This window comes from Salmo trutta, chromosome 12, assembly GCF_901001165.1.
Source record: "Salmo trutta chromosome 12, fSalTru1.1, whole genome shotgun sequence".
Lineage (NCBI taxonomy): Eukaryota > Metazoa > Chordata > Actinopteri > Salmoniformes > Salmonidae > Salmo > Salmo trutta.
Genome location: NC_042968.1, coordinates 65,792,042 through 65,819,011, shown reverse-complemented (window position 1 = coordinate 65,819,011; position 26,970 = coordinate 65,792,042). Strand labels below are relative to the sequence as shown.

Below are 26,970 nucleotides of genomic sequence, written 5' to 3'. Positions count from 1 at the left end.
CACGGAGAAATGCATATGATGCAGCTTTCAAGTTGAAGGCGATTGATCTGGCTGTTGGAAAAGGAAATAGAGCTGCTGCACGGGAGCTTGGTCTTAATGAGTCGATGATAAGACGTTGGAAACAGCAGCGTGAGGAATTGACTCAGTGCAAAAAGACAACTAAAGCTTACTGCTAATTTTTTATTTTTTGTTACAAGCCGTGTTTCGTTAAAGCCTATTTATTTTTGTTACAAGCCGTGTTTCGTTAAAGCCTGTGTAAAGTTCATTTGTTTCAATGTACCGGTAGGCACCTGCAGCTTATAGACATGTGCGGCTTATTTATGTTCAAAATATTTAAAAAAAATTAAAATTCAGTGGGTGCGGCTTATATTCAGGTGCGCTTAATAGTCCGGAAATTACGGTAACATCTTTCTTAACTGCATTGTTGGTTAAATGGCTTGTAAGTAAGCATTTCACTGTAAGGTGAAATGCTGTTGTATTCGGCGCATGTGACTGATTTGACACAAACCCGTGCACCTGGCACCTACTAACATAACCCATTCAAAGGCACTTAACTCAGTGCTAGAGGCGTCACTACAGACCCTGGTACGATTCCAGGCTGTATCACAACCGGCCATGATTGGGAGTCCCATAGGGCGGCGCACAATTGGCCCAGTGTCGTCCGGGTTAGGGTTTGGCCGGGGTAGGCCGTCATTGTAAATAAGAATTTGTTCTTAACTGACTTGTCTAGTGAAATAAAGGTTCAATAAAAATAAAAAATACAATTCATCTACACTGATTGAAGTGGATTTAACAAGTGACATCAATAAGGGATCATAGCTTTCGACTGGATTCACCTGGTTAGTCTGTCATGGAAAGATCAGGTGTCCTCAATGTTTTTTACACTCAGTATACATGTACATGCATTACTTATACACACAAGCTTATATAAACACAGTCTCTTCTGTGGCACAGTAGTAACATTGCTAGCTTGGAGATAACAGGGAATATTGTCTTATTTTGTGACTATGTTCCTCCCCCCGCCATAGGCTGTCTACCCTGGTGCGCCGCTGCAGCAGCAATAGTTCCCTGGGATTCGGAAGGACTGGCCCATCGCCGCCTTACCCAGGAGGCCACGGGACTTTGGCTGGCCCCCGCAGGCTGTCTGTAGGAGGGGCCAGACCCTTCCAGCTTTCTCCTCAAGGTCTGTCTGCCAGAGTGCATTGAAGTGTCAAAATGTCCCCTCTTCTTTCTTTCCTCTCCTTAATTTTTCTTGTCCCCCTCTCTCGTCTCCCTCTGTGTCTGAAGTGGGCACCATCCCTGAGCTGCCAGGGCAAGCACGCCCGTTGGACACGGGCAGCGGGGGGTCGCGGGGCGGAGGTGGGAATCCGGGGTTCCCCTCCCTCCTTCCCTGTCCGTCGCGTCAACTTTTGGGCTGACTGTTTTAGTGTTTTGTTAGTGGTGGAAATGGTTAAACTGGTCAGGGGCATTGGGGAGTTGCTCTGTGGTAGACCAAGGCTATTCACTTCCTGTTGGCTTGATCAGAGGGGTTTTAACCTGACTTAAAGGAACCATCACCTTTAGATGTTTTACTTCCCTGTGTCTTTCCTTCAGCTGTATAGTTAGTAACTCATCTTGATAATGTAAAGATGACATTGTGCTGTAACTTCTAATCCCTGTCCATCTCCAGCTCTCCAATTCCCCGACACACGGCCTCCCCCTCAGCAGCAAGGCCTGGGCACCCGGCTCCACAGCGCCCCCTGTCTCTTGGAGGCCACTAGTGGTGGCGGCAGGCAGAAGATCAGGAAGCAGCACTCTGACCCCGTGGTGGCCAACCTGCAGGCCGGCATGATGGCTATGCGGCCCCTGCACTCCTCCCCCAGACTGTGTGAACTCATGCAGCGCAGCCCCCTCCCCACCATCCTGGGATCCCCCTCTAGAGTGAGTTCATGTTTAGGACACAGCTAGTACAAAACCTGTGTTTTAGAGGAAACTGAACTCTTCAGCAATTGTACTATTGCTTTAAACAATCAATTCCACTGTCTATAGTCTTTCGACTCTACTTTGCATCTGACACTGATATCCTGTCCACAGGCCATACCACCCTTTGAGTTCCCCAAACCTCCCAGTTCCCCCAACCTGGTGACTTTCTTGGCCCAGCAGGGTCTGGTTCTGGCCCCGCCCGGCAGCCGGGCTGCCTCAAACCACAGGTACCCAGGACAGCCACCTACTGGCCAGCTTGGGCAATACAGCCAGAGGACTACAGAGGACAACAAGGGCTTCGGCAGATCTCAGAGTGCAGGTCGTCTGTCTGACATGCTGCTGATGGCTGCGTTTGGAGGACCGCTGGGGGAGCAGGGCAGCAGTGAGAACCTCAGCTCAGACAGAGACATCACAGGTGGGCATAGTAAACCTATTCACCAAGTCTTACCCTTCAGTAATTGTCTAGCTGAATGACTAAAGCATAAAGAGCTGTTATGTTCACCAACCGAGGTTGACTAGATAGTTAATATCACAGTGACTGGCTCGGTTTTTCCTTTGTATGGATGTGGGTCACTCCGTATAGATCTGTTTGGGGGTTAGAATTTGGAGCTTCCAAGGTCAGCAGAGCTGTGCATATTTCCTCACTTATTTTTTAGACTGGGGTCACAGTATCAATTGGGTGAAGTTCCACAGGAGTCAATTCCAACACAAAACGTTTTAATGGGTGACTGCGCTTCCTGATTTGGATTTGTGTTGGTGGTTCATTAAGAAACGCTAGCGGCCATGACTGAAGCCAAACGAGTTGTCTTGGGAGTGTGGTTTTATGTGGGTGTGTTATGTTCGAATATCGTATCATGGCAGGTACTGTTTGTCCCTAATGAATCACCGTAGCAACAACATGGCCAGCCACTTCTTTAAAATAATAGCTTCCTTAAAATCTATCATGAAGGGAAAGTCTGGCTGAAAACTGATTTCTGAGAACAATAACATGTCTACAACTTCATCTGCAAGCTGCCAAACTATCTTAAATAATGCACAAGCTACGCACTGTTTATCAGTGCCCAAAATCAATTGCTAGCTAGCTAAGTTCCAACTTGTGCGTTTGTCAATGAAGCTAGCAAGTACGGTAGTAGCTAGCAGGCACATTGAGTAGCCAGGCCACAATTGGTTTATCAAGTCACTGGCGAGTGATGGCGTTTGGGCGCCGTTTTTATATATATATTTTTTTATTATGATTAAACATTTTTGTGCCTTTTTCTCCCCAATTTCGTGATATCCAATTGGTAGTTACAATCTTGTCCCATCGCTGCATCTCCCCTACGGATTCGGGAGAGGCGAAGGTCGAGAGCCATGCATCCTCCGAAACACCACCCTGCCCCTTGACACACTGCTCGCTTAGCCCAGAAGCCAGCCGCATCAATATGTCGGAGGAAACACCATACAACTGGTGACCGTGTCAGCGTCCATGCTCCCAGCCTGCCACAGGAATCGCTAAAGCGCAATGGGACAAAGACATCCCGGCCGGCCAAACCCTCCCCTAACCCGGATGACGCTGGGCCAAATGTGCGTCGCCTCATGTGTCTCCCGGTCACGGCCGGCTGCGACACCGCCCAGGATTGAACCCGTATCTGTAGTGACGCCTCAAGCACTGCAGTGCCTTAAACCGCTGCGCCACCATAAGAACCTTCTCACTTCCTATGACCAGACTGTGTGTCTGTCTGACAGTGTTGTATAGGGAATAATGTTACAAAACAGGTTGCGGGGGGACACGATGCTTGCAAATGGGTTTTGGAATATTGACAAGTTGCAGTTTTGATACAAATGCGCTCTGATCATCTCAATTCTAATTTTGCCCCAAAAAGTGTCAGACTCGAGTGATTGGCACTATCAAACATCAGCAAGTGAGCACTCCATAAAGGGCTTAAGGGTTCTTTCAACATAACATTGGTGAGGTGTTGTCTTATGTAAACAAGCCTGAGGCGCCGTGTAATGGGCAGGTCTGTCTCACTGTCTGGAGGTTCTGGCTGCTATGATTGGATAGAGCACGCACAGTGCAATCAGCACAGCTGCTTATCTCGTATTAGTGGGCATGGGCAAATGGGCATGATTGTAATCAATAGCCACCCGTCCAGTAACTCGTGACTAACTCACTTACAAAACTCAGTTTTAGACGAGACTGACTTTATGACCAAAATTATCCTATGTACACTTTGTAGTCAATTTTGACACTATTTTCAGACTCATCAATGCCACATAGGCTGTTTAAAACCAGAGAAGTTGGTTCTGAGGACTGTTGTATTTTTGAAATAATGATGTATTCTTTTTTGTTTTTGCTCAATCTGATTGGGTGGGCCTGGCAGGGCCCCAGTGGGTGGGGCTGTGCCCACCCAAGCCTACTCCTCTGCTCTAATGGAACATTGCTTTTTTCTATAGGAACTGAAATGTGTTTCTACAGCTCACACATCGGTGCGTAGAGAAACATTATGTTTCGAATATCCCTGTTGTAGGTTTTGAATGGGGAAGGTAAAGGTTGTACGTCTACTGCTCTGATGATAATATGGGCAAACAGGACTTTTAAAGCAGTAACACTAACTACCAGGGTAAATTACTAACTTGCTCCACTGCATGTAGCTAGGTCATTACCGTGATTCATCCTCCCTGTGTTATGTCTGATGAGTTCTTTGTCTCTGTCCTCAGCACCCTCTGGTGGTGGAGCCATGGCAGCAGGCTCAGCCCGCCCAGCCCAGGTGGTGTTCACTGTGGGCTCCCCACCCAGTGGCAGCATCCCTCCACAGCCCTCCAGGACCAGACAGTTCTCAGGTGAGATGATTGGCTCAGCAGCTAGGTGTCATTGCTCCGCACAGCATCCAAATACATTATAGTGTCCTAGGGATGCTGATCTTAGTGGCAATGATATGCACAATACACTACTCTGTGTCAGTTAAACGACTGTCAGTTTAGACTAAGTGCCATCAAGGGCCTGTTCTGAGGTACTTTCCATGCTCTAACCACAAAACCACTTATTTCTATAGCAGGCTCCTCCAGCTCCATAAGCCCAGTGGGGTCCTTCACCAGCCGATTTCAGACCGGTACCTATCTGGATGGCTTTGAGGGTCCTTCCAGACCACGCTATAGCTTCACAGACCCAATTACGGCCAACATGGGGGGACCTGTTAGCTTCCTGGCCCCTGAGCTGCCAGAGGAGACCCTGATGGAGGTGAGAGGAGGAGTAGGGGTTGGGATGTGGGGTTGCTGCTGTCTGTTTCTCTGAGTTTGTCTCTGCATGTTTTTTCTGTCTGTTCATCTCTCTCTGTTTTGAAGAACGCCCATCTCCCTGTAGGCTATATTTTATGACGTTCAATGTGCGTGACCTTGTCTCTCTCCCTCTGTCTCTCTTGAGTGCAGCAGGAGCACACAGATACCCTGAGGAGCCTGCGCTTCACCCTGGACTTTGCCCGCTGTCTGATGGAGGTGGCAGGGGTCAGGGGGGCTGGGGCGAAGCACGGGGACACCTCCCCGCCCTCCCTCCTGCAGCAGCAAAGCCTAGTGGCTGACCAGATCAGCTCCCTCAGCCGGGAGTGGAGGTGAGAGCCACCAGCTAATGAAGCTAAACCATTGTTACTGAAACAACTTTGTCTAGAGTCTTTTCATGGAATATGAGATCTTTACAAATGGATGATAACAGCGAGTCAGCCTTGGTTACTGTTCACTTTTGAGATTCAAAGACACCTTGCAATGACTGTAGCGGCAGCTACAAAATCATGACTCTGGTGTGTGCGTGTGTGCGTGCGTGTGTGCGTGCGTGCGTGCGTGCGTGCGTGCGTGTGTGTGTGTGTGTGTGTGTGTGTCAGCTATGCGGAGCAGCTGGTGTTGTACATGAAGACTGCAGAGCTTCTGTCGTCTGCCTTGCACACAGCCATGGAGCGCGTCAAACAGGGAAAACTGTACCCGTCTTCTACTGTCAAACAAGGTGAGACCCAACAACTTTAGAACACGGCTGATTAAAAGCCAACATTTACAGAAGGATTTAACATAAAATGTATCATAAAAAAAAAAATGTTGAGTCCAACCCTGCTGTGGAGTAGGACTGCTCTCTCTCTCTCACTCACTCGCTCACTCGCTCGCTCACTCGCTCGCTCACTCACTCGCTCACTCACTCACTCACTCACGTGAACACTGCTCCACTCTCAGCCCTCTCCTCTGTGACTGTGTTTAGTGGTCAAGAGGCTGAACGAGCTGTACAAGTCCAGCGTGTCGTCCTGCCTCTCCCTCAACGCACGGCTGGAGCATTTCTTCTCCCGCAAGCACCGTCTCATGGACCACGTCAATACCATCACCGCCGAGAGGCTGCTGTTTAGTCACACTGTTCAGATGGTGAGGGAGACACTGTGTTTAGCTCAACTGTTTCTGTCATCTCAGCATCTGGGGCCATGTTTATCAAGCTTCTCAGAGCAGGAGGGCTTATCTAGGATCCAGTCCATGTAAACTTATTCATTGTAACCTAAAAGGCAAAACTGATCCCAAATCAGCACTCCTACTCTGAGATGCTTTATACGGCCCCTGATCTCTTCTTTGCCCCCCCCAGGTGCAGGCTGCTGCTCTGGATGAGATGTTCCACCAAGGAGAGGCGTCGGTGCTGCGCTACCACAAGGCCCTGCTGCTGATGGAGGGCCTGTCCCTGCTCCTCACCGAGCAAAACGACATCCTCAGCGTCAGCAAGTGTGAGTCACCTCAGAACTTTCACCTCTGACCCGTCACATCCATTAAGCCTGAACTGCAGTAGCGTATCTGTATTTTATTTTTACATTTTACAATGTAGTCATTTTGCAGACTCTTATCCAGAGCGACTTACAGGAGCAGTTAGGGTTAAGTGCCTTGCTTAAGGGCACGTTGCCAGATTTGTTCACCTTGTCGGCTCGGGGATTTGAACCTGCATCCTTTCTGTTTATCTCTGTCTGGCCCAACACTCTAACCACTAAGCTACCTGCCTCTAGGCTACCTGTATAAAACATGACTTTATTTCCATGACTACACAAAGGTAATTGGACACTTTTGGCTGTTCTTTTTTACTTACTGGTAGTTTAGTGAGTTGTCCCTTTCACAACATCAATCGATGAATAATACTACTTCTACTTTCTCTCTCGACAGGTAAGGAATGCATTGAGCGTCGCCTCACAGCTCTACAGTCAGGGCTATGTGTTTGAGGACTGCTCAGCACCCGTGATGCTGCTATGCTATGATGTCACTCATTCTGGACCGGCACCACCATGCCCATTCAACCTCCCAACCAACTCCGTATCTTCCCCCCACCCTCTAGTTTCCATGGATATGTCAGCCGGTGGGGTGTGTGTGTGTGTGTGAAGAAGTGCCTGTAGTCTGGACTGGGTAGACTCTGGACTGGTGGTCTCTGTGTCTGCCCCACCACCAAGCACTCTTAGGTGAACTGATGTTGGAGATGAAGGGCTTGTGAGGGAGCAACTACACACTCCTCTGTGTGTCAGACAGGACCCCACTAAACGGACTGACTCTCTGCAGAGCCACACACACACACACACAGCCCCTTACCGTCTGGAACGCTACCCTGACCAATCACAGTCAAGCTGTCTGCAGGACGATGCTACTGCAGTCACAGTCACGCTCCATTTAGTCCTGTCAGTAATTCAGTGCAAAGCAATCACAAATGAACCTTCACTCCTAAGACATGAGGTCTCACTATATAAGAAGCCACTCAGTGTAAAAATATAATATATATCATTTTTGCTGTGTTTTTCAGGGAAACCAGAAGAGTTTAAGAACGTTAACCCAATTGCATGGCCTGTCACAGCCCACTGGCCTGTGTGTGTCCATTTTGAGTTGTATGTAGAAAATAGGTCATTTTAAGTTATGGACCTTGCCTGTGATAGAACCATGTATAGGTGCTGTTACAGAAGTGTTTTACTTTTTTTTATCCCTGTCTATGACACTTTATTGACGCTTCATTTGCCATATTAAGAATGAGAATGTTGCCCAGTAGGTAGATTGTTGGACCATAGACAGGAGAATCTAGAAAGGATTGCTGTCTGTGCCACTGGGCCTTTGACAGGATATTAAATATAGACAGGAAATGGGCCTCGCTGAGCATTTCCCTTTGACCAGTGTTTGATATGGCAGCCATGTTGGAAGAACAGCTGGAACCACATACTCCCCATTCAGCTTTTTAGTCAGAGTGCTTGAGATGAATCATCTTATTATTATTTCCTAAAGTTGTTCTTAACCAGTAAAAAGACAGTAATATCACTTTGTAGACAAATTAGACAAATTAATATTGCCCAGATTGGAAAAGAAACCAATTGCCACTGATCTCTGACCGAACACATGAGATTTAGTTGAGCTTTATTTATTTAATATTTTCCCATTCAAACCTCTTATGGAGTACAGCCGTCACAATCAGTTTCAATGTAGGTCTGCTTGTAAAACTTGTTAGCAGTAGAGGTGCCGGACTGGACTACACCTGTCAATGACTACTGGTGTTAATGCACTGTGTTGAGGTTTATCAGTACTGTACAGAAAGAAGAAGGTGGGGGTGGTGAGTTATAAGATGTACATGAAACATATATGTTCAGTTTTTCATGTACATACTTGGAGTGAATTTTGTTTTGGGAGTTATTTCTATGGTTTTTATTGTAGTTTTAGGCAGTTTTGTGTTAAGTTTATTCATTGTCAGATGTTGAAGTGTGATGGTTGTCTTAATCTTGACAGGGAAATGTCATAAGCTATTAAACTTTGAAAGGAGCCTTTGAAGAAGGAAAAAAAAAAAGAAGAAAAATGCTAAATGTGTAACTGAAAAAATATTTTTGTTGTATTGAGTAGCCAAAATGAGGACTGATGCTTGTGTTGGATTTTGAAAAGCAGTACAGTTTATTGAATTGTAGTGGATCGGTTGTGGAATTTATATTAGAGGTGGGTGGATATTTCCCTAACCACAGCTTGTATCCTCAACATTAACCAATAGGGAATAGACAAAATATCTCGCTGTGCAATGGACCGGTGGTTAGAGGCAACCTCTACCCACTCGAAGAAGCTTGTGTGTTTTGTGTATGCATTTGTGTGAAACTGTTTGAAAGAATGAATGAATGGCTTTTATATTTCCTTACTACAGGGAACTAACAGAAACAAGAGCAGGGAAGCATTTTCCCCTGTGAAGATTGTCTGGATATTCTGGTTTTCCCATAGATGCTTTCTTGCCTTTTTCCTTTCACCATAAATGTCTAGTTTATATTATACATCCCAGATGAATGGTGTGGTCATGTCTAGTGACTCATATGGCTTTCATCACCTGATCAGTTGTTATAAAATGGGAAATGTTCAATGAGTGGCTGGTAGCAAGGCAATGGTAGACCTGTTGGTTTTTTATGCATGTGTCACTTTTTTGTTTTGTTTCTTACGACCAGTAGCCTAGCAGCCATCCTATTGTTGTGTAAAAATCTAAAGCAACATATGTCATGTAAGTCACTCTGTAGAAGGATGACAATTTACAAGGCTGGTTGATTGAAAAGGCCCATGAAGTAAAAGCTTGATCTGCACTCCAGTGCTTACGTGACACTAATGATACCCACTATTTCCATAATGGATAACACTGAAAACAAGGTTTTGCCAACTTAAGACGTTTGCCGTTTTGCTTTGGCATTATAAGTGCAGTACACCTGAAAGTTTCTTCCACACTGCTGATTTGAATATTGACCATACTATCTCAGTATCACTTGTACATAAGGATAGTAAATGAAGTTATTTCTCTGAATGTGTATATACTACAAAGCATGGACAGAATTTCCCCACCCATCCAAAGAAAAGTATTAGAAATAGAAACTTTCCCTACTATCAATTCTAGACTGGTGTTGGAGCTATATCTCTGACTGTACATTTAAGCCTGTAAAAAGGAGAAAAAAACTATACACTATTACAATGTCTGTGTGAACATTTCTGGTTTGAAAGGCGCTGCAGAAATAAAATTGTGAAAGGAATTAGGTTGTGTGTGTTGATTTTTACTGGTGGTTCTTTCTTGAAAATAAGAGGTTCGTACTTCTGGAGGTGAGGTACAAAATGTATTTTATTTATTTGAAAGGATGTTAATAGCTTACTTCTACAATTATTACGTTGATATGCTAATTGTAACCATTAGCATGTTACAATTTCAAGGTGTCTTTAGTGGTAGCCATGCAAACAGCAGCACTTGTTTGCGCTTGCACCAATGACCGTATGGCAGGGTTCATCAACTACAGTACATTCAACTGCAGGATGCTTTTTAAAAAAAAAAAAATTGTAGCATATGTTCAGGGGGCCGGAACATAATTACAAATAATACAAATTGACCACGAAAAGGCCGAACAGATATACACTGAACAAAAATATAAACACAACATGTAAAGTGTTGGTCCCATGTTTCATAAGTTGAAATAAAATATCCCAGAAATGTTCCATTCGCACATAAAATGTATTTCTCTGATGTTGTGCAGAAATGTGTTTACATCCCTGTTAGTGAGCATTTCTCCTTTGCCAAGATAATCCATCCACCTGACAGGTGTGGCATATCAAGAAGCTGATTAAACAGCACGATCATTACACAGGTGCACCATGCTGGGGACAAAAAATGGCCACTAAAATGTGCAGTTTTGTCATACAACACAATGCCACAGATGTTTCAAGTTTTGAGGGAGCTGATGAAACTGGGTTTGCACACCCGAAGAATGTTTGCACAAACTGTCAGAAACCATCTCAAGCAAGCTAATATGCGTGCTCGTTGTCCTCACCAGGTTCTTGACCTGACTGCAGTTCGGCGTCATGACCGTCTTCAGTGGGCCTTCGATGGATGAATCCTGGTTTCAACTGTACCGGGCAGATGGCAGATAGTGTGTATGGCGTCATGTGGGTGAGCGGTTTGCTGATGTCAGCGTTGTGAACGGAGTGCCCCATGGTGGTGGTGGGGTTATGGCATAACTACAGACAACGCACACAATTGCGTTTTATCGATGGCAATTTGAATGCACAGAGATAACGTGACGAGATCCTGAGGCCCATTTTCGTGCCATTCATCCGCCGCCTTCACCTCATACTTAAGCATGGTAATGCACGGCAAGGATCTGTACACAATTCCTGGAAGCTGAAATTGTCCCAGTTCTTTCATGGCCTGCATACTCACCAGACATGTCACCCATTGAGCATGTTTGGAATGCTCTGGGTTGACATGTACAATAGCGAGTTCCCGCCAATATCCAGCAACTTGGCTCAGCCATTGAACTAGAGTGGGACAACATTCCACAGGCCACAATCAACAGCCTGCGCTGCATGAGGCAAAAGGTTGAAAACCAGATACGGACTGGTTTTCTGTTCCATGCCCCTAACTTTTTTTAAATTAGGAATGTAATGAAGTAAAAGTTGTCAAAACTATAAATAAAGGTACCCCAAAAAACGACCTAAGTAATACTTTAAAGTATTTTTACTTAAAGTACTTTACACCACTGCCTGGATTCACCTGGTCAGTCTATGTCATGTAAAAAGCAGGTGTTCTTATTGTTTTGTATACTCAGTGTACGTGATCATAAAAAAAATGTAAGCAAGGTTCAAAATTATTGTTTTAGTCAAATATTACACTGAACAAAAATATAAATGCAACAATTTCAAAGATGTTACTGAGTTACAGTTCATATAAGGAAATCAGTCAATTGAAATTAATGCATTAGGCATTAATCTATGGATTTCACATGACTGGGAATACAGATATGCATCTGTTGGTTACAGATACCTTTAAAAAAAAAAGTACTTTTTACTCTTTACATTTTCCCTGACACCCAAAAGTACTTGTTACATTTTGAATGCTTAGCAGGACAGAAAAATAGTCAAGTATGACAATTGGGTACTTTTTCTACCACTGAATCCAGGTGAAAGCAATAATCCCTTATTGATGTCATTTTTTAAATCCACTTCAATCAGTGTAGCTCAGGGCTCTCCAGCCCTGTTGCTGGAGAGCTACCCTCCTGTGGGTTACAACAGAATACAACAGGTGTAGATTTTACAGTGAAATGCTTACTTACAAGCCCTTAACCAACAATGCAGTTTTAAGAAAAATAAGTGTTAACAAATTATTTACTAAAATAAACTGAAGTAAAAAAATAATTATATATATATATATATATATATAGAATGAAATAAATAATTAAAGAGCAACAATAAAATTAAAAGAGCAACAATAAAACAATAAAATTACAGCAACGAGGCTATATACAGGTGTACTAGATTAGGGTTGGAATGAAAACCTACAGGACAGTAGCTCTCCAGGAACAGGGTTAAAGAGCTCTTGTGTAGATGAAGGGGAGGAGACCGGTTAAAGAAGGATTTTTAAGCCTTGAGACAATTGAGACATGGATTGTGTATGTGTGCCACTCAGAGGATGAATGGGCAAGACAAAAATGTAAATGCCTTTGAACGGGGTATGATAGTGGGTGCCAGGCGCACAGGTTTGTGTCATGAACTGCAATGCTGCTGGGGTTTTCATGCTCAACCGTTTCCTGTGTGTATCAAGAATGGTCCACCATAGAGACTAACATGGGAACAGGATCAACAGTCTACAGCCGCGGGACATTTTTTTTCTTGAGTGGATGGTCAGGGGGCCGGAACATATTTAAAAATAATTTGTAGACAGAATTGACCACAAGAAGTCCAAACAGATAAATCTTGCTTACATTTGTATACGATCACATATATCTCTCTTATGTGTGGGAATACTTTGGAAGAGATTTCCTAAATTAAAATCCCTTGGAGCTGGTGTTTTAACAGTCCTTTCTGTCTACCATTTGATTTTATTATTTAAAAAATACGTTTGTTTTGTTTTGCCCAGAAAACTTGAGGGGCCAAATAAAATTACCCTTGGGCCAAATTCAGCCCGTGGGCTGCCAGTTGGAGAACCCTGGTCTAAAGGAACAGGCAGTACAGTATAAAATACGTTTTTGGGGCGGAAATATGTAATGTGTGGAGCATTATTGGTTGCTCCACACATTATCAAATAGGCTACAACTGGGGGAAAAGCGACCTGAAGCGGCATAGCAAGCCCAATTGTTCGCATATTTAACTAAATCCGTGCCATCTGAGGTAAAGAGTGAAATAAAACCAGACTGACATATGTATTTTTTATGTTCATGTTGTAAATGTTAATGTGTTGTAAATGTTCATATGTGGCAATGCTCAGCTGTAGGCTACAGATTTATGCCAGTGCTGTGCTGAGCAGACCATCCTGCTGGGGTCTCTGTCCTCATCCAGCCTTAATCGATATACATTTAGGTAATTTATACTGACCAAAAATGTTACGGCAACATGCAACAATTTCAAAGATTTGACTGAGTTACAGTTCATATAGGGAAATCCGTCAATTGAAATAAATCCATTAGGCCCTAATCTATTGATTTCACATGACTCGGCATGGATGCAGCCATGGGTGGGCCTTGGAGGGTATAGGCCCACCCACTTGGTAGCCAGGCCCACCTACTGGGGAGCCAGGTCCAGCCAATCAGAATGACTTTTTCCCCACAACCGTGTTTTATTAAGGACAGAAATACTTCTCAATTTCTGGGATTTTTTATTCCAGCTCATGAAATGTGGGACCAACACTTTACATGTTGTGTTTATATTTTTGTTCAGTGTAGAATACCCTCTTATCCAGAGTGACTTAGACCTAGTCAGTGCATTTAACTAAAATAGGTGAGACAACCACATATCACAGTCGCATATGGCATTACTGAAATTATTTTAAATACTTCCTAAACAAACACAGCCTACATATTTCTACGTGCAAAAATGAGCACGGGATGGGACTGGATTGGTTTTTATCAGGAAGGAACAAGAAAGTTCTGGTGTTACAGAAATGTTGCGGGATCAGGACAGAACAGGAAAACAATTGACAGGACAGTAATGAATTTTCACCCCGTGTCAACCTCTACTCCACCACCTAAAGGACATCCAGCCAACCTGAAACAAGTGCATTGAAGTCAACATGGGCCTTTGGAACGCTTTCGACACCTTGTAAAGTCCATGCCCCCAACGAATTAAAGCTGTTCTGAGGGCAAAGGTGATGGTGAACTCAATATTAGGAAGGTGTTCCTAATGTTTAGTGCACTCGGTGTATATCTCCATTAGGTGTAGGAATACTTTGGAACCGATTTGTAACATTAAAATCACTTGGAGATTATTTGCGTGTGTTTTTACAGTCTTATGTACACAAATAAACCAAATCATAAACACGTTGTTTTGCTCAGAAAATGTTAGGTCAAATAAAATCACTCGCACGGTTGGGTAACCCTGATGTAGGCTTGCACCTCCCTCTCTCCGCGAGTAGGGCGCATGCGGTGTATCGGGATTTTGCTAGCCTAGCTGTAGGAAGCTGTACCTCTGTGTGAAACGATCAACCAATAAGGCCTTGCTGAAACATCGGTAACAAGCTAGCTAGGTCTCTCTCTCTCCAATTCTTTGTTCTGTTATATTTTATGTTAGCGGCAGTTCAGGCCGTTGTCTTTATAGGTAGGCTAATCCACATAAAATGACCGATCAATCATCACTGTTGCTTCGAAAACAACTGGCAGGTAAGCTAACGTTAGCTACATTAAGCCGAGTTGAACAAGTGTAGTAGTTACCTGTTACTTGGCTAGCTTGTAATCAAATAATGTTTGTTTTACTTGTATTTAAATGTCAACGTAGCTACGGCTAGTACGCAATGCAAATTCCCAGCTGAAGTATGTTTAGCTAGCTAGCTAACGCATGACATACCATTTTGCTAGCGAGTTAACCAAGCTAGTTAACTAGCTAGCAAAACACAACACTGGTGGTAACGTATTGTTCGCTGGCTAAGACTTGTAGAAGTGTGCCATTTATGTCATCGTAGACACACGTCTAGATAATTTCCTCAATCTAAATAACATTCAATGTTCATTTTAACTGGTCCGTTAGCTGAATTCTAGACTTGGCGTTTATGAAAAGCTTGACAACACGCATGACATGGCATCAAGTAGATCACACTTTCAGGGGTGGGTATTGGGTAATAATGTCCGCGTGTTTGCTTACTCCTTTTAGAGCTCAACAAGAACCCAGTGGAGGGATTTTCTGCCGGTCTCATAGACGATGATAACATCCATCAGTGGGAGGTGGTTGTTATTGGCCCTCAAGATACATTATTGTGAGTGTTTTACAAATCTGCTGTTTGTTGAAGGCATAGCCTGGAGACCCCACGTTGAATTGCATTGGTGAAAGATGAAAAATACATGCACTAGGCATGCATACTTGCTGAGCTTGTGCACGTGTTTACATGATTCTGCCACATGCTTCAGGTGATAGAATTCTGAACTCACTACCAGCCCTTTAAAAAGTTGGTGTACAGGGCATTCGGGACGTTTTCAGACCCCTTCACTTTTTCCACATTTTGTTACCTTACAGCCTTATTCTAAAATCGATTAAATAAAATAAGTTCCTCATCAATCTACACACAATACCCCAACCTATTTACATAAGTATTCAGACCCTTTGCTATGAGATTTGAAATTGAGCACAGGTTTATCCTGTTTCCATTGATCATCCTTGACATGTTTCTACAACTTGATTGGAGTCCACCTGTGGTAAATTCAATTGATTGGACATGATTTGGAAAGGCACACACCAGTCTATATAAGGTCCCACAGTTGACAGTGCATGTCAGAGATAAAACCAAGCCATGAGGTCGAAGGAATTGTCCGTAGAGCTTCGAGACAGGATTGTGTCGAGGCACAGGTCTGGGGAAGGGTACCAAAACATTTCTGCAGCATTGAAGGTCCCCAAGAACACATTGGCCTCCATTCTTAAATGGAAGAAGTTTGGAACCACCAAGACTCTTCCTAGACCTGGCCGCCCAGTCAAACTGAACAATCAGGGGAGAAGGGCCTTGGTCAGGGAGGTGCATTGAGTTTATTACCTTAAGAGGTAGGCTAGGAGAGCGTGCTCACACGTGCACAGATTTAAAGCAAAGATATTCGAGTGATAGGCTGTTTTAAAATGCTGCAAAAGTAGTTATCTTTACAAAAAAACAAAAACAAGGTGACCCTCAAAAGCCAGATGGAGATGGGTAAATTAGAAGCGCATTTGGTCTTTATATCACTGTAGCATAGACTATGCTGCAGAAAATATAGGCCTGCCTGTCACAATAAAAAAGTTACCATGATGAGATGATAGGTCTCCATGCATTGTGAACTGCGCTCCATACTGAGATGGGCTGTCTGTCCCCACCCTGAGCTGTGATTCATCATGCAGAGGCCGTAGAGAAACCCGATTTAGACAGCGCATATCATTTAACAGTTCCATTTCACCCCATAATGTTCATATAAATATTTTTTTTATCATTTACCAGTTTCTCGCAGTTATTTATCCCGGGAAAAGGGACTGGTTTTGGGCGGTAAATCTGTGTAACCGGTACCTGCCATTCAACCCTATTATCTATGTTACCAGAGCCTCATCTTAATCTCCTCAAACTGTTTCTATGGTGGATTCTCAGCCGCAATTTATGGAATATGCCAAAACTTTGGAGATGACAATAGATGGCAAAGTCAGAGATAAGCCAGTGGTTTCCATCAGTGGCAAAGTTTTCCCTAAATCAAAGCTTATGACAAATACAGCTCCAGGTCCAGACATAGAGGCAGCTGACTAATATTTAGAATAAAGTGTAGTAAAAAAACATAACATAAGCTAGTTAGATAAGGTTAATAAGATAGCTAGCTAGATAAGGTTAGCATGCTAGCTAGCTACACTGACAGATGTCAGTGCCCTATTTGTTGATGTTTATCAACTCCGTGTGGAAATTCCCACTCCCAATTCATGAATATGTATAAATAGACTTCGTCATTCTTCGGAGGTAGAACCTAAATGTGCATGTCATCTCTAGGACAGGAAATGAAATAACGGTGGCAACTTCCTCTGGGGGGGGGGCTTTTTTAAGAAGAGGAATTGTATAAATAGGCGGGGTTTACTTTGTGTCTGTGGTAAATAGTGACAGGCACTTAGCACCTCCTATATGAGTGACACTCATTTTCTCATCTTGTCTCTTTACAGCGAGGGTGGTTTCTTTAAAGCCTACCTGACCTTTCCCCATGACTACCCACATAGGCCTCCAAAGATGAAGTTCATCACAGAAATATGGCATCCCAATGGTAAGTGGTTTCATTGAATCGCCTTCATCCCTTTCTGTGCTATTTACTCTAGGCCTTGCCATGGCACACCTCCTGCCTTCATCTCCTGCTCTGTGCTATTTACTCTAGGCCTTGCCATGGCACACCTCCTGCCTTCATCTCCTGCTCTGTGCTTAATCTCCAGGTGGTTCTAGGCCTTCCTCTTTTGTGTTTGCCTTGTGGGGTCCATGTTGGAGCCTGTTTTGTGATTGATTTGGTTCTTCTTAGTGTGTCCTATCCCTCTCCACTTCCTTCTCTCATTGTGCTTCCTATTGGGTCTTGTTTTGTAATTTCCCACAGCCTGATGTTGCTGATGTATTCTGGGAGTCTACTGGCCAGACACTATCTGAGACAGTGGTTAATGAATTACTTTAGTTTGTTCAAAGTGTTCTCCATGTTTCAGATCCATACAGAAAAATGGATTTGACATTTGAGTTGAAGATCTTCAGTTTTGTTCCATGTGCTACACAGCTGACGACTAAAGACCTGTGTGTTACTCAGCTGGTCAGCAGTTTAGGATTCCTGTACTCCTCTCTTTCAGTTGCAAAGAATGGTGACGTGTGTATCTCCATTCTGCACGAGCCCGGAGAGGACAAGTTTGGCTATGAGAAGCCTGAGGAGCGCTGGCTGCCCATCCACACTGTAGAGACCATCATGATCAGTGTCATCTCCATGCTGGCTGACCCGAACGGCGACTCACCCGCCAATGTGGACGCAGCCGTAAGTCCCAGACATACACCCTCGCAGACGTTGGAATTCATTGAGAAAAAGCTGAAACGATGGTGCTGTTATTTTCTTGTTTTTATAGCCTCAAAACGAATTTACAGAAACAAGTGAAATGTCAGTGCTCATATAGTTTTTGACTTGTTTTTGTAGAACATTTTTGATAGTAGTGAGGGATTATCCACCAGTTTAGTTGATCGTAGTGCTTGCGAAGCTCGGGTTTTTAATGTACAGTTGTGTTGTGCCCTGCAGAAAGAATGGAGAGAGGATCCTTGCGGAGAGTTCAAGAGGAAGGTGGCTCGCTGTGTACGAAAGAGTCAGGAGATGGCGTTTGACTAGCCCCCCTCCCCCACCATTGCCACACACCCAGTGAGTACCTTTCTGGATCCACACAGCGCTCAGCTAGAATCTCACACTCACGTTGCACAAATTGAGACCCATTCAGTGCCTTGGCTGGATAGTACATCTTCCATTGTTTGTTTCCCTATCAGTCTTGATGCTGCTTTCATTATCGTTTCCCTTGATTTATATTTTGTCTGCAAGCTAACAGTTTTTTTTGTTTTTTTTTAGCTAGAATTTTAACATCGGGAGATCGATCATGTCACTCTTCAATAAAGACTTTTGCACCAGTGCTCTGCTCTTAGGAAGATGTGGAATAAAAAGCCAGCCCTTTTTCTTTAGTTGTGTAAATAGGGTCGTCTCATTTCTTCTATGTGGAGGAAAAAACATCCCCTCGTGGTTATTGCCCAGTTCTCACCTTAGACTTATTTATTTAAATAATTATGACAACTCAAGATGCATGTTTTTGTTTTGAAGAGCTTATTCTTTATTTTCAACCTGCCACTGAGCCATCTACTTTTGACTTGTCTCTTATGCAATTGGAGTTTGGAGCAATTGTGGTCATTGAAGAGATACCAACCAACAATGGCTTTCGTTGCCCCCGTTCTTTACCTATGGAAGCACATTCCTTCCAAAGTGTTCTGCAAAGTCCTTTCTCTCAAAAGGGTTAATACACTGCTGCCTTAAGTTGTTTCCCTGTAAGCTAAGGAAACTGTCTCCAGTGATGTCTGTTTTCTTCAATTTTTGATCAATAAATTTTGGGGGATAAACAAACCTAAGAATATTAGCATGAGGAAAATATAATATTTTTTGTAATAAAGATCTCAGCTCTAATTGTATATGTAAATATTATGTACTGTATATCAGATCTCAAGTTATGTCTTTTGGTTTTCCCCTTCATGTACCATCAGTGAAGTTTGTATACTTGATTTTCCTTGCTGTTAGTCTTGATTTCCTTTCTAGGATATTTTTCAGGGACATGTGTTCAGTGTCATTTTTCCTTTACGTCTATCCTTGTGAGTAATTATTTAACCTTTGGTCACCTGTTAACATCTACAGAAAGAAAGGTAATCACATTTCAGATGGTTGTCTTTTGTTTAAAAGTAGTTTGTGTAGTCTCAAGGATGTGAATAAGGTGATGCCAGTTTTGGTTGAATGTCCACACCAGTATTGCCATTTTCTCCTGTGGAAGCAGATTACACTAGCCCTTTGCAACAGCACAATTTCTATCCACGAGATGCTTGAGTGTTCCGCAAGTTATTCATGCAATGCAAAGAATCAAAATAATGAAAGTGGTGATGGATTGTTAGAACAAGCAATAAGACTTGTAGCTCAATAGTTTAACTGATAGTACCGATAGTAATACCTATTCACCTGTGTGGAGTGAAGACTGGCATGAGTTGTGAAATCACAGGTTTTTACACCCACATTGTTTAACTTGAGCACAATAAAGTTTTTTAAACAGTAATATCTTCATGTTTGACAACGTAACCACTCTTTCTTGATTGTGTAAGAGACTAACCGAGACATGTTTTCATAATTGTTTTATTGCATTAACCAATCGCTTAACATGATCAAAGAAGCCACCTGACAACAGTATGTCCATGTACTCTTCAGTATAAAATCATCTTAGCCACACACATGGAGGCACAAAAACAAAACAAAAAATCCATCTGCCTTGCAGTAGTTTAGTCCTGAGTTGTCTACTGTCCAGGAGCTGACAGGCTTTTGTTCATGAACTGTTTCTTAACAAAGCACACCCACCACTGAAAAAGAGGTCACAGTCAGGGTTAGTCCATCAATCCATTAAAAAACAAAGTGCCAGTAGCGGTCGGATGTCTCACCTTGCTGGGTTTGTCTGTCTGGGGGTCAAACACACGGTCACACAGCCTCAGCCCTGTCTCCTGGCGGATCTGCTGCAGGTACGCCCTCATGGTCTCTGATCAGGAAAAACCACCGGGTATTTAATTAGGATCCCCATTAGCTGTTGCAAAAGGGTCCACACAAAACAGATCTTGACCAAACGTAAATCACAACTGCTGGTATTACTGAATACTATACAGTGCAGCCTAAAACACTAATGTACTGTTAGTGTGGCACCTCTATCAGTCTACTCAATAGTGTTACTAATACTGAAAAGATGAAATGTTATTACTGTAGTTCCTTACCGTCTTCCTGCTTGTTGCTGGGCTTTGCATACATGGCGTTGAGAGGGAAACCAGGTTCTCCAGGGATGGGGAAGTTGGTGATGCCCAGGGTGTACATCTCCTTCTCTCCCTGACCCCTGGAGCTGCACTGCAAATAAACATCACAAGAATTCAGGAGGGGAGTTCACCATACAAAACAAATCATGTCTTTGAATTGTTCAGAGGACCCAACATTCCATATCACTAAGGGAGGGGGTCATTTGGAATCAATAGCGATTTACTTTATTAGAAAAGCCTGTTGGCAATCAATTCGATTTTGTTACCTTCTGTAGCTTCTTCAGGCATTCAGAAATGTACAGGGTGACGTAGATCAGTGTCCTGTCTGCCTCGTTCTGGGGAGAAAAAAAAAAAAAACTGGTTGATAACTCCAATGATACACCAAGCCTTGTGAGCGACAGACTTAAGTCCATAGTAATGAGAATACTGTATCTGTTGTCTAATGTCAACATGCTGTGTCCAGGGTTGTCTCGGGCAGGGGTTCGCAGACTCTCAAAATATTACTAACAGAAAACAAAATCCAAGGGATCCGTGGAATAAGTTTAGAGCAATGGTTTTCAAACTTTCAGCTTGAGACCACTTTTCCCTGACAGAATTTCTGAGGGACCCCATTTTCCTCATGACCCTATCACACCCCAAATATGACAACCTAAAAACGGTACATTTATATTTTTACGTCAGCAAATAACCTTCAAATCATTACGTTTTAATCTCTTATCAAAATTAAAAGAAACCATTGACTGAATCAAATTTTATTTTTCAAATACAATATGTACTTGTAATTTTCCTCCACTTTTAGAACTACTGCCTAGAAAGTATACAAAAGTACTGGGGAATCCCTTTAACCCTGGGCAACATGGGCCTAGGACGCTCACAGGGATATTGGTATCCACTACAGTACTCCAATTATACATTTGATACTTTTTATTCCGCCAATATTTGTTTATTTTATAAAACAGTAAAGTTTTCTTTCTGCTCCATGACAAAATTAGTAGAATTGCAGGAAATTTGCAAAACGTTCTCTATGGCAAAAGGCGTGCTTTTAAAATGTTCCGAACTGCCGAAGTCATTGTAAAACTCCTTATATTCGCTCGAGTTATGTTCCGATTATGAAGGGTCCCTGTTGAATTTGCTATCAAAAAGTTTGAGTACTCCTTGTGGGTGTATGAGAGCAGATCCTAGTTTCAGTCACTGCCTAACTAAGCGCTGCTAACAGAGCTATGAGAAGACTATTGCCAAGGGCAATATTCAGAGAAGCAGGCTGGGGCATGCGGGATACCACAGGCCAAACCACTGTAGAAAGGGGGGAGGTACTGTAAAAACATTAACTTCCTTTTAACATGTAGTCTACTCTATTATACTCTGACAGCATTCCATAAATAGCAGATGACCAGTTCCATTTTTAACAGTCGCCATTTTGCTAAACAAAATTGCACATTTCAATGTTGCCATACCTTGATTTCATAATTCTTAAAGAAGACATTAGCTTTGAAATAGTAGATGGCCTCCTCAATGATGTCTGAATCTTTGGCTGAAACAACAAAGAAGAGTTGAAAATAGAGTTAGTTAGGGGATGCTGGCCAAGTTCTTCAAAATAAAGAGAATAAACACTTGAGTGACTCATGGCACCTAATAAGTAAGCAACATGCACCAGGCAACCACAGTCAAGTGGAATTCAAGAAAACGCACAAAGTGCAGGTTGACATATCGATTATAAGTAGGATATCTAAAACTTGTTCATATCACACAATAACGTTGTACATTCTTGTAAGGCTATTTTCTAAACCACATGGATGGAGTATGGTAAATTAGGCAAGAATGTCAACACCAGCACTTTAAAGTTTGTCAATAAATTGTTACATTTGCTAGCTGAAACATACTCTCTTTCGCTGCAGGGCCCTTGAATTGGGTTTTTAGTGGCAGCATAGCCATGTTCCCCACCATCTTGGTGTCCCCATCCATCAAGCCAGAGTGGTACGCCTGCAAAGGAAAATGAAACAGTTGATACATATATAATGATGAACATGAGATTATCTTTCTGACAAAATGAGAACGACAGCACTCTACTGGATAGCGGTCAGAGCTATAGCTACTAAACTAGCAGAGTAGCTAGCAGCTAAACCCACCAAACTACTAACTCCATTGGCTGCATAAATTAACATGTCTCTATTTTACCGGTTTTCATTCAATTGGCAACCACAGACTAATACCAAGCAATATTTTTTTGCCACGTTATTTTGGGTGATCCAAAGCATTGTTAGACAAATGACTAACGTTAGCTAAGTAGAAAATGCTACGGTCGATACAGATTGAGGAAGATACAAATAATTACATTCCAGCGAACACACTTAAAGGTTGTTCATTTAAGAGGTGGTCATAATATTTTATTTACTTACCGGCATTTTGAGAGATTAATGTAAATCCTTCAACCTCAGCAAACTAAAAATGTAAGCGTTTGTCAGGACACTACTGCTACTTCTAGTGCTGCTGCTTCCGCCTGTCCCACCCAACAGACTTGACAGGAAATAGACCAACGAATAGAGACGCGGTGAGTACTATATGAATGACCACAAGGTGGCGCAATTGATCAACATTTTCATCGTAATAAATGTCAAAACGTTGTTTTACAATAGTTTAATTACAAAAACATAATCCAGATATTCAACAAGAAACGTTCTTAATTTCCATTAAATTCTGCTTACAGTCAAAAATCAACAGGTCACGTGGTGGTACTTCACAGACAGGGATGGGGAGGGATTGGGTGAAATTGAGAACACCTTCCTAATATTGAGTTGCACCCCCCTTTTGCCCTCAGAACAGACTTAATTCGTCAGGGCATGGACTCAAAAGCGTTCCACAGGGATGCTGGCCCATGTTGACTCCAATGCTTCCCACCATTGTGTCAAGTTGGCTGGATGTCATTTGGGTGGAGGCCCATTATCGATACACATGGGAAACTGTTGAGTGTGAAAAACCCAGCAGCGTTTCAGTTCTTGACACAAACCGGTGCGCCTGGCACCTACTACCATACCCCATTCAAAGGCACTTAAAATGTGTTTTCTTGCCCATTCACCCTCTGAATGGCACACATACACAATCCATGTCTCAATTATCTCAAGGCTTAAAAATCCTTCTATTACCTGACTCCTCCCCTTCATCTACACTAATTTAAGTGACGTCAATAAAGGATCATAGCTTTCGCCTGGATTCACCTGGTCAGTCTGTTATGGAAAGAGCAGGTGCACTTAATATTTTGTAATGTATATCATCTCAGTCCTCTTTGTCCTGGAAGAAATCATCATAATTTGTGTTGTCTGGCTCCTCGTCAGGCTCCTTAGGAGAGAGAAAAAAGGAGAGCGAGTGAAAGGTTTTGGTTAGTTGGAGAGTCGACTTAGTAACTTAGTACATTATTTCCCAAAACAGGATTAGAGTTAGTCTGCTCTACTAACCTCTAGGGCTAAGCATACATTTCAGTCCACAAAGTAGTGGATTTGTCTTGTATTTACCTTTGGCTCTTTGAACTCCAAGTCTTCTCCGTACTGTATGGAAAAGTCGATGTGCTGAAGCACTATGTTGATACCTTCCTCGTCTGTGCGATCAAAAGGCAGGAATCTCACCATGCTGTAGTCATCAATCTAGAAAACACAAACTAGGGATCATGACTTATTTATGGACATCAGTGCTGCATTCTCTCTATGCACGGTTGTGTACGGCATAGGGCTGTCAAGCGATGAAAACATTGAATCGAGTTAATAGCACGATTGTACATGTGTGAAATAGGACCAATTACCCACTAAATTATTATTATTAGTAGTAAATTCTGAATTTGCTCAAATTAAGCTGCAATTTTTTATACAAAAAACGTTACAAGACCCTTGACGTCTTGATTTTGTTGAAAGGAACGATTAGCAAAATTAACCAAATTGAGAAAGCATACTTTCTTTAACCTCAATGACAACTTGTTTTTACATTGCATTGTTGTTTTTAGCTGTATAGACGTATTTTAGGATGTTTTCAGTGTATTTTGAAAGCTTTCAGACAATGCGATTAATTACAATAAAACTTACCAAACCACAGATGGCTTTGGTCAGCTTCTTGAACTTCTTGCTCCTAATGGTGACAGAGTTGTCCTCCATCATTGAGTACATGTCAGGGTCCAGGTACCTGCATGGCGAGAGCGGGATCTGTCAGTGCCAGCCAATACAGATCCGCTAAGCTTGTGCATAGGATGCATTCAGAGCCAAACACACACACAGACATAAAACCAGATGGACATAGACCACAGCAATAGATACACATAAAAAGGAGGAATTCCAAAATTCGGACACCTACTTTTCTATTTCCTTCTTGGCCTTGGGACTGAGCAGGTCCATTTTGGTCATGATGTTGACTGTTGGGATCTCCAAGGACACCATGGCACTCAACGCAGCCATGATACCAGAGATGAACTGGGTTTTTGAGACAATTGCTTTGCAATGAACTTAAAATACAACTGTTATAGCATATTATAAGGACTGTATAAAAGACAGCATGGGATGGGAAATAAGATGTGTTAGCAGAGGACATATTACCTTGAAGGTCTCCACCATGAACTGTGAGTCCACCAGGAAGACGCCGCAGACACGGAATTCCCACTGCTGGAGCTGCTCTACCAGCTGCCTCATCACAGGGAGGTGTGTGTAGAGCTCGATTTGACCTGCAGACATCACTAACACCGTCATCATCGTCATCAATACCATTCTCACCACATCACCTTCAGCACAAACTTCTCAACCGCCATCACCATCATCGTCATAATGGTCAACATCAAAATCAGATCCATATTATTCACTTAATCTCCATCATCATCATCCAGGCCACGTTCCTTGCCCTCCTCTATGAAAAGCACCTTACCAGGACAGTCAAACAGTATGTAGTCGTCCTCCACGTGACCCAGGCTCTCCTCCAGCCAGTCAAAGTTGTTGGCAAAGTACTCCATGCAGAACACCAGCCCTCCATTTGGGCCAAACCTCAGTGACTCATCCTCCATCACGTCATCCACCATGATGAGCTCCCGGATATCTGAGGGTAGGAAAACAGCCATTAGTGCCACTCAATGTTAGAGAAACAGGACTACCACAGTATCAGGACTCCTAAGAGATGGGTTTTCTTACCTGCCATGACTGGGTAATCAAAGTGTTCTGCGGCTGGGTCTAGGTTGACCACCTGTACAGAGCGGTTTATGGCTTCTGCATGCTGGATCAATGTAGAGCAGTAGGTACTCTGAGGAGATATATACAAACCACAGCTGACTTTATATTTCAGTGGCAAAAACATACCTGATGATATGAGAACAGTGAATAGGATACATCAAGTAACAGCTACAGTACAACCACGTTATTAAAGTGCTAGATTTGCATTTCTGAAATGACAATGGCAGTGCCTGTAGTAGTTTAGACCTTGAAGTTGCAACCAATAGTGTATATATAAATAATTGGTTGCAACTCTGTTAGCTAGCCCACTAACAATCTAGCAAGTGGTATCGCTAGATATGTTAATAATATGTGAATTGGTATTAATAGTAAAACCTAGCCTAGCCCTGCTCATTTTGCTACATTTTGGAATCGACATGGAACAACCAACAAACACCTACCCACTGAAAATAACGGTAGCATTTCAGCACAACAGGCTGTGTGGATAAATAACGTTACTTAGCTAACGTAGCTATAATCTAGTAGCTACCTTTCCACTTCCCGCGGGGCCCATCACCAGTTGAGCATAACGAGGCATTTCTGTTATCTTATCCCGAAAACCGCATGGACTGAAATGAAGTGTCGCTGAATTCTTCAAGACTAATATTGCAAAACAATGAAGGCGAGTAAATGCACAGCCAACATGGTCGCGGACAGAAAACTTTCACTAACTACGGGTATCGTCTCTGGACAAAAGCTATCGTTCGAACCAGGGCGAGCGGTATATTTTCACGCATGCGCACAAACAATTGTGCCTTCTGTAGCGACAATACAACTTTTACTTTTTTTATGTAACCTTTATTTAACTAGGCAAGTCAGTTAATAAGAACAAATTCGTATTGACAATGACGGCCTACACCGGCCAAACCCGGACGACGCTGGGCCAATTCTGCGACGCTCTATGGGACTCCCAATCACGGCCGGTTGTGATACACACTGGATGCCTTTTTGGATGAAGTCCACCAATAAAACCTTAACAATTTCACCTGCGCGCCGATATCTAAATATAAACGCAACATGTAGTGTTGGTCCCATGTTTCATGAGCTGAAATAAAACATCCCAGAAATGTACCATATACACAAACATTTTGTGCAGAAGTTTGTTTACATCCCTGTCAGTGAGCATTTCTCCTTTGCCATCCACCTGACAGTGTGGCATATCAAGAAGCTGATTAAACGTCAAGATCATTACACAGGTGTACCTTGTGCATAGGACAAATCACATTTTATTTTAGATTGCTACAACACAGGACTGTTTTGCTAACACAGACTGGAATTCATTTAATTTTAATTTTATTTAAC

The 26,970-nt window shown here is 42.8% G+C and overlaps 4 protein-coding genes across 10 annotated transcripts in view; 2 read left to right on the top strand and 2 right to left on the bottom strand.

The window, feature by feature from the left end:
* The window catches only part of LOC115204015 (serine/threonine-protein kinase ULK1), a 51,948-nt gene extending 41,986 nt beyond the window's left edge, over positions 1–9,962 (top strand). For 3 of the 5 annotated variants that reach the window (XM_029769209.1, XM_029769208.1, XM_029769207.1), the window contains exons 17-26: positions 1,029–1,183; positions 1,670–1,920; positions 2,074–2,377; positions 4,660–4,782; positions 4,995–5,179; positions 5,368–5,546; positions 5,814–5,932; positions 6,179–6,336; positions 6,548–6,683; positions 7,111–9,962. In XM_029769209.1, the coding sequence (XP_029625069.1) occupies positions 1,029–1,183; positions 1,670–1,920; positions 2,074–2,377; positions 4,660–4,782; positions 4,995–5,179; positions 5,368–5,546; positions 5,814–5,932; positions 6,179–6,336; positions 6,548–6,683; positions 7,111–7,166 (1,666 nt within the window). In that variant the 3' untranslated portion in view covers positions 7,167–9,962. Of the gene's footprint in view, positions 1–1,028; positions 1,184–1,669; positions 1,921–2,073; positions 2,378–4,659; positions 4,783–4,994; positions 5,180–5,367; positions 5,547–5,813; positions 5,933–6,178; positions 6,337–6,547; positions 6,684–7,110 lie in introns of those variants that run through there. The other 2 variants (XM_029769210.1, XM_029769211.1) reach the window with 2 other exon arrangements.
* Positions 9,963–14,311: 4,349 nt separating this feature from the next.
* Positions 14,312–19,698, top strand: LOC115204014 (ubiquitin-conjugating enzyme E2 G1-like). Of its 2 annotated transcripts, none has more exons than XM_029769206.1 (6): positions 14,312–14,567; positions 15,055–15,157; positions 17,056–17,153; positions 17,713–17,891; positions 18,147–18,263; positions 18,469–19,698. In XM_029769206.1, exons 1-5 carry the CDS (start codon positions 14,525–14,527, stop codon positions 18,231–18,233), a joined length of 510 nt encoding a protein of 169 aa, XP_029625066.1. In that variant the 5' UTR covers positions 14,312–14,524; the 3' UTR covers positions 18,234–18,263; positions 18,469–19,698. The 2 variants fall into 2 exon arrangements, with proteins under 2 accessions (XP_029625066.1, XP_029625065.1); XM_029769205.1 differs by having other exon boundaries at positions 18,465–19,698.
* A 66-nt stretch (positions 19,699–19,764) lies between these two features.
* On the bottom strand, positions 19,765–22,980 carry LOC115204013 (actin-related protein 2/3 complex subunit 3-B). Its single transcript, XM_029769204.1, has 7 exons — positions 22,834–22,980; positions 22,318–22,417; positions 21,892–21,968; positions 20,704–20,772; positions 20,402–20,528; positions 20,078–20,172; positions 19,765–19,999 (listed from the first exon to the last, which is right to left on the bottom strand). The coding sequence occupies exons 1-7, from the start codon at positions 22,837–22,839 to the stop codon at positions 19,937–19,939; spliced, it is 537 nt and encodes a 178-aa protein (XP_029625064.1). The 5' UTR covers positions 22,840–22,980; the 3' UTR covers positions 19,765–19,936.
* A 76-nt stretch (positions 22,981–23,056) lies between these two features.
* Positions 23,057–26,358, bottom strand: LOC115204012 (GPN-loop GTPase 3). Of its 2 annotated transcripts, none has more exons than XM_029769201.1 (8): positions 26,159–26,358; positions 25,591–25,699; positions 25,331–25,498; positions 25,009–25,133; positions 24,770–24,885; positions 24,505–24,601; positions 23,944–24,072; positions 23,057–23,770 (listed from the first exon to the last, which is right to left on the bottom strand). In XM_029769201.1, exons 1-8 carry the CDS (start codon positions 26,204–26,206, stop codon positions 23,708–23,710), a joined length of 855 nt encoding a protein of 284 aa, XP_029625061.1. In that variant the 5' UTR covers positions 26,207–26,358; the 3' UTR covers positions 23,057–23,707. The 2 variants fall into 2 exon arrangements, with proteins under 2 accessions (XP_029625061.1, XP_029625062.1); XM_029769202.1 differs by having other exon boundaries at positions 26,070–26,184.
* Positions 26,359–26,970: the final 612 nt, after the last annotated feature.

Excerpts from the sequence above, each read along its gene's own strand:
- LOC115204014 (XM_029769206.1), top strand. The coding sequence starts at position 14,525 with ATGACCGATCAATCATCACTGTTGCTTCGAAAACAACTGGCAG. Across the intron at positions 14,568-15,054 it reads GCTTCGAAAACAACTGGCAG|AGCTCAACAAGAACCCAGTG; the intron begins GTAAGCTAACGT and ends TACTCCTTTTAG. Across the intron at positions 17,154-17,712 it reads AGAAATATGGCATCCCAATG|TTGCAAAGAATGGTGACGTG; the intron begins GTAAGTGGTTTC and ends CCTCTCTTTCAG.
- LOC115204013 (XM_029769204.1), bottom strand. Across the intron at positions 21,969-22,317 it reads GGGCCCTGCAGCGAAAGAGA|CCAAAGATTCAGACATCATT; the intron begins GTATGTTTCAGC and ends TTGTTGTTTCAG. Across the intron at positions 20,000-20,077 it reads AGACAGACAAACCCAGCAAG|TGGTGGGTGTGCTTTGTTAA; the intron begins GTGAGACATCCG and ends CCTCTTTTTCAG.
- LOC115204012 (XM_029769201.1), bottom strand. The coding sequence starts at position 26,206 with ATGCCTCGTTATGCTCAACTGGTGATGGGCCCCGCGGGAAGTGGAAAG. Across the intron at positions 25,134-25,330 it reads CATACTGTTTGACTGTCCTG|GTCAAATCGAGCTCTACACA; the intron begins GTAAGGTGCTTT and ends TGATGTCTGCAG. Across the intron at positions 24,073-24,504 it reads CCAAAGCCATCTGTGGTTTG|ATTGATGACTACAGCATGGT; the intron begins GTAAGTTTTATT and ends TGTGTTTTCTAG.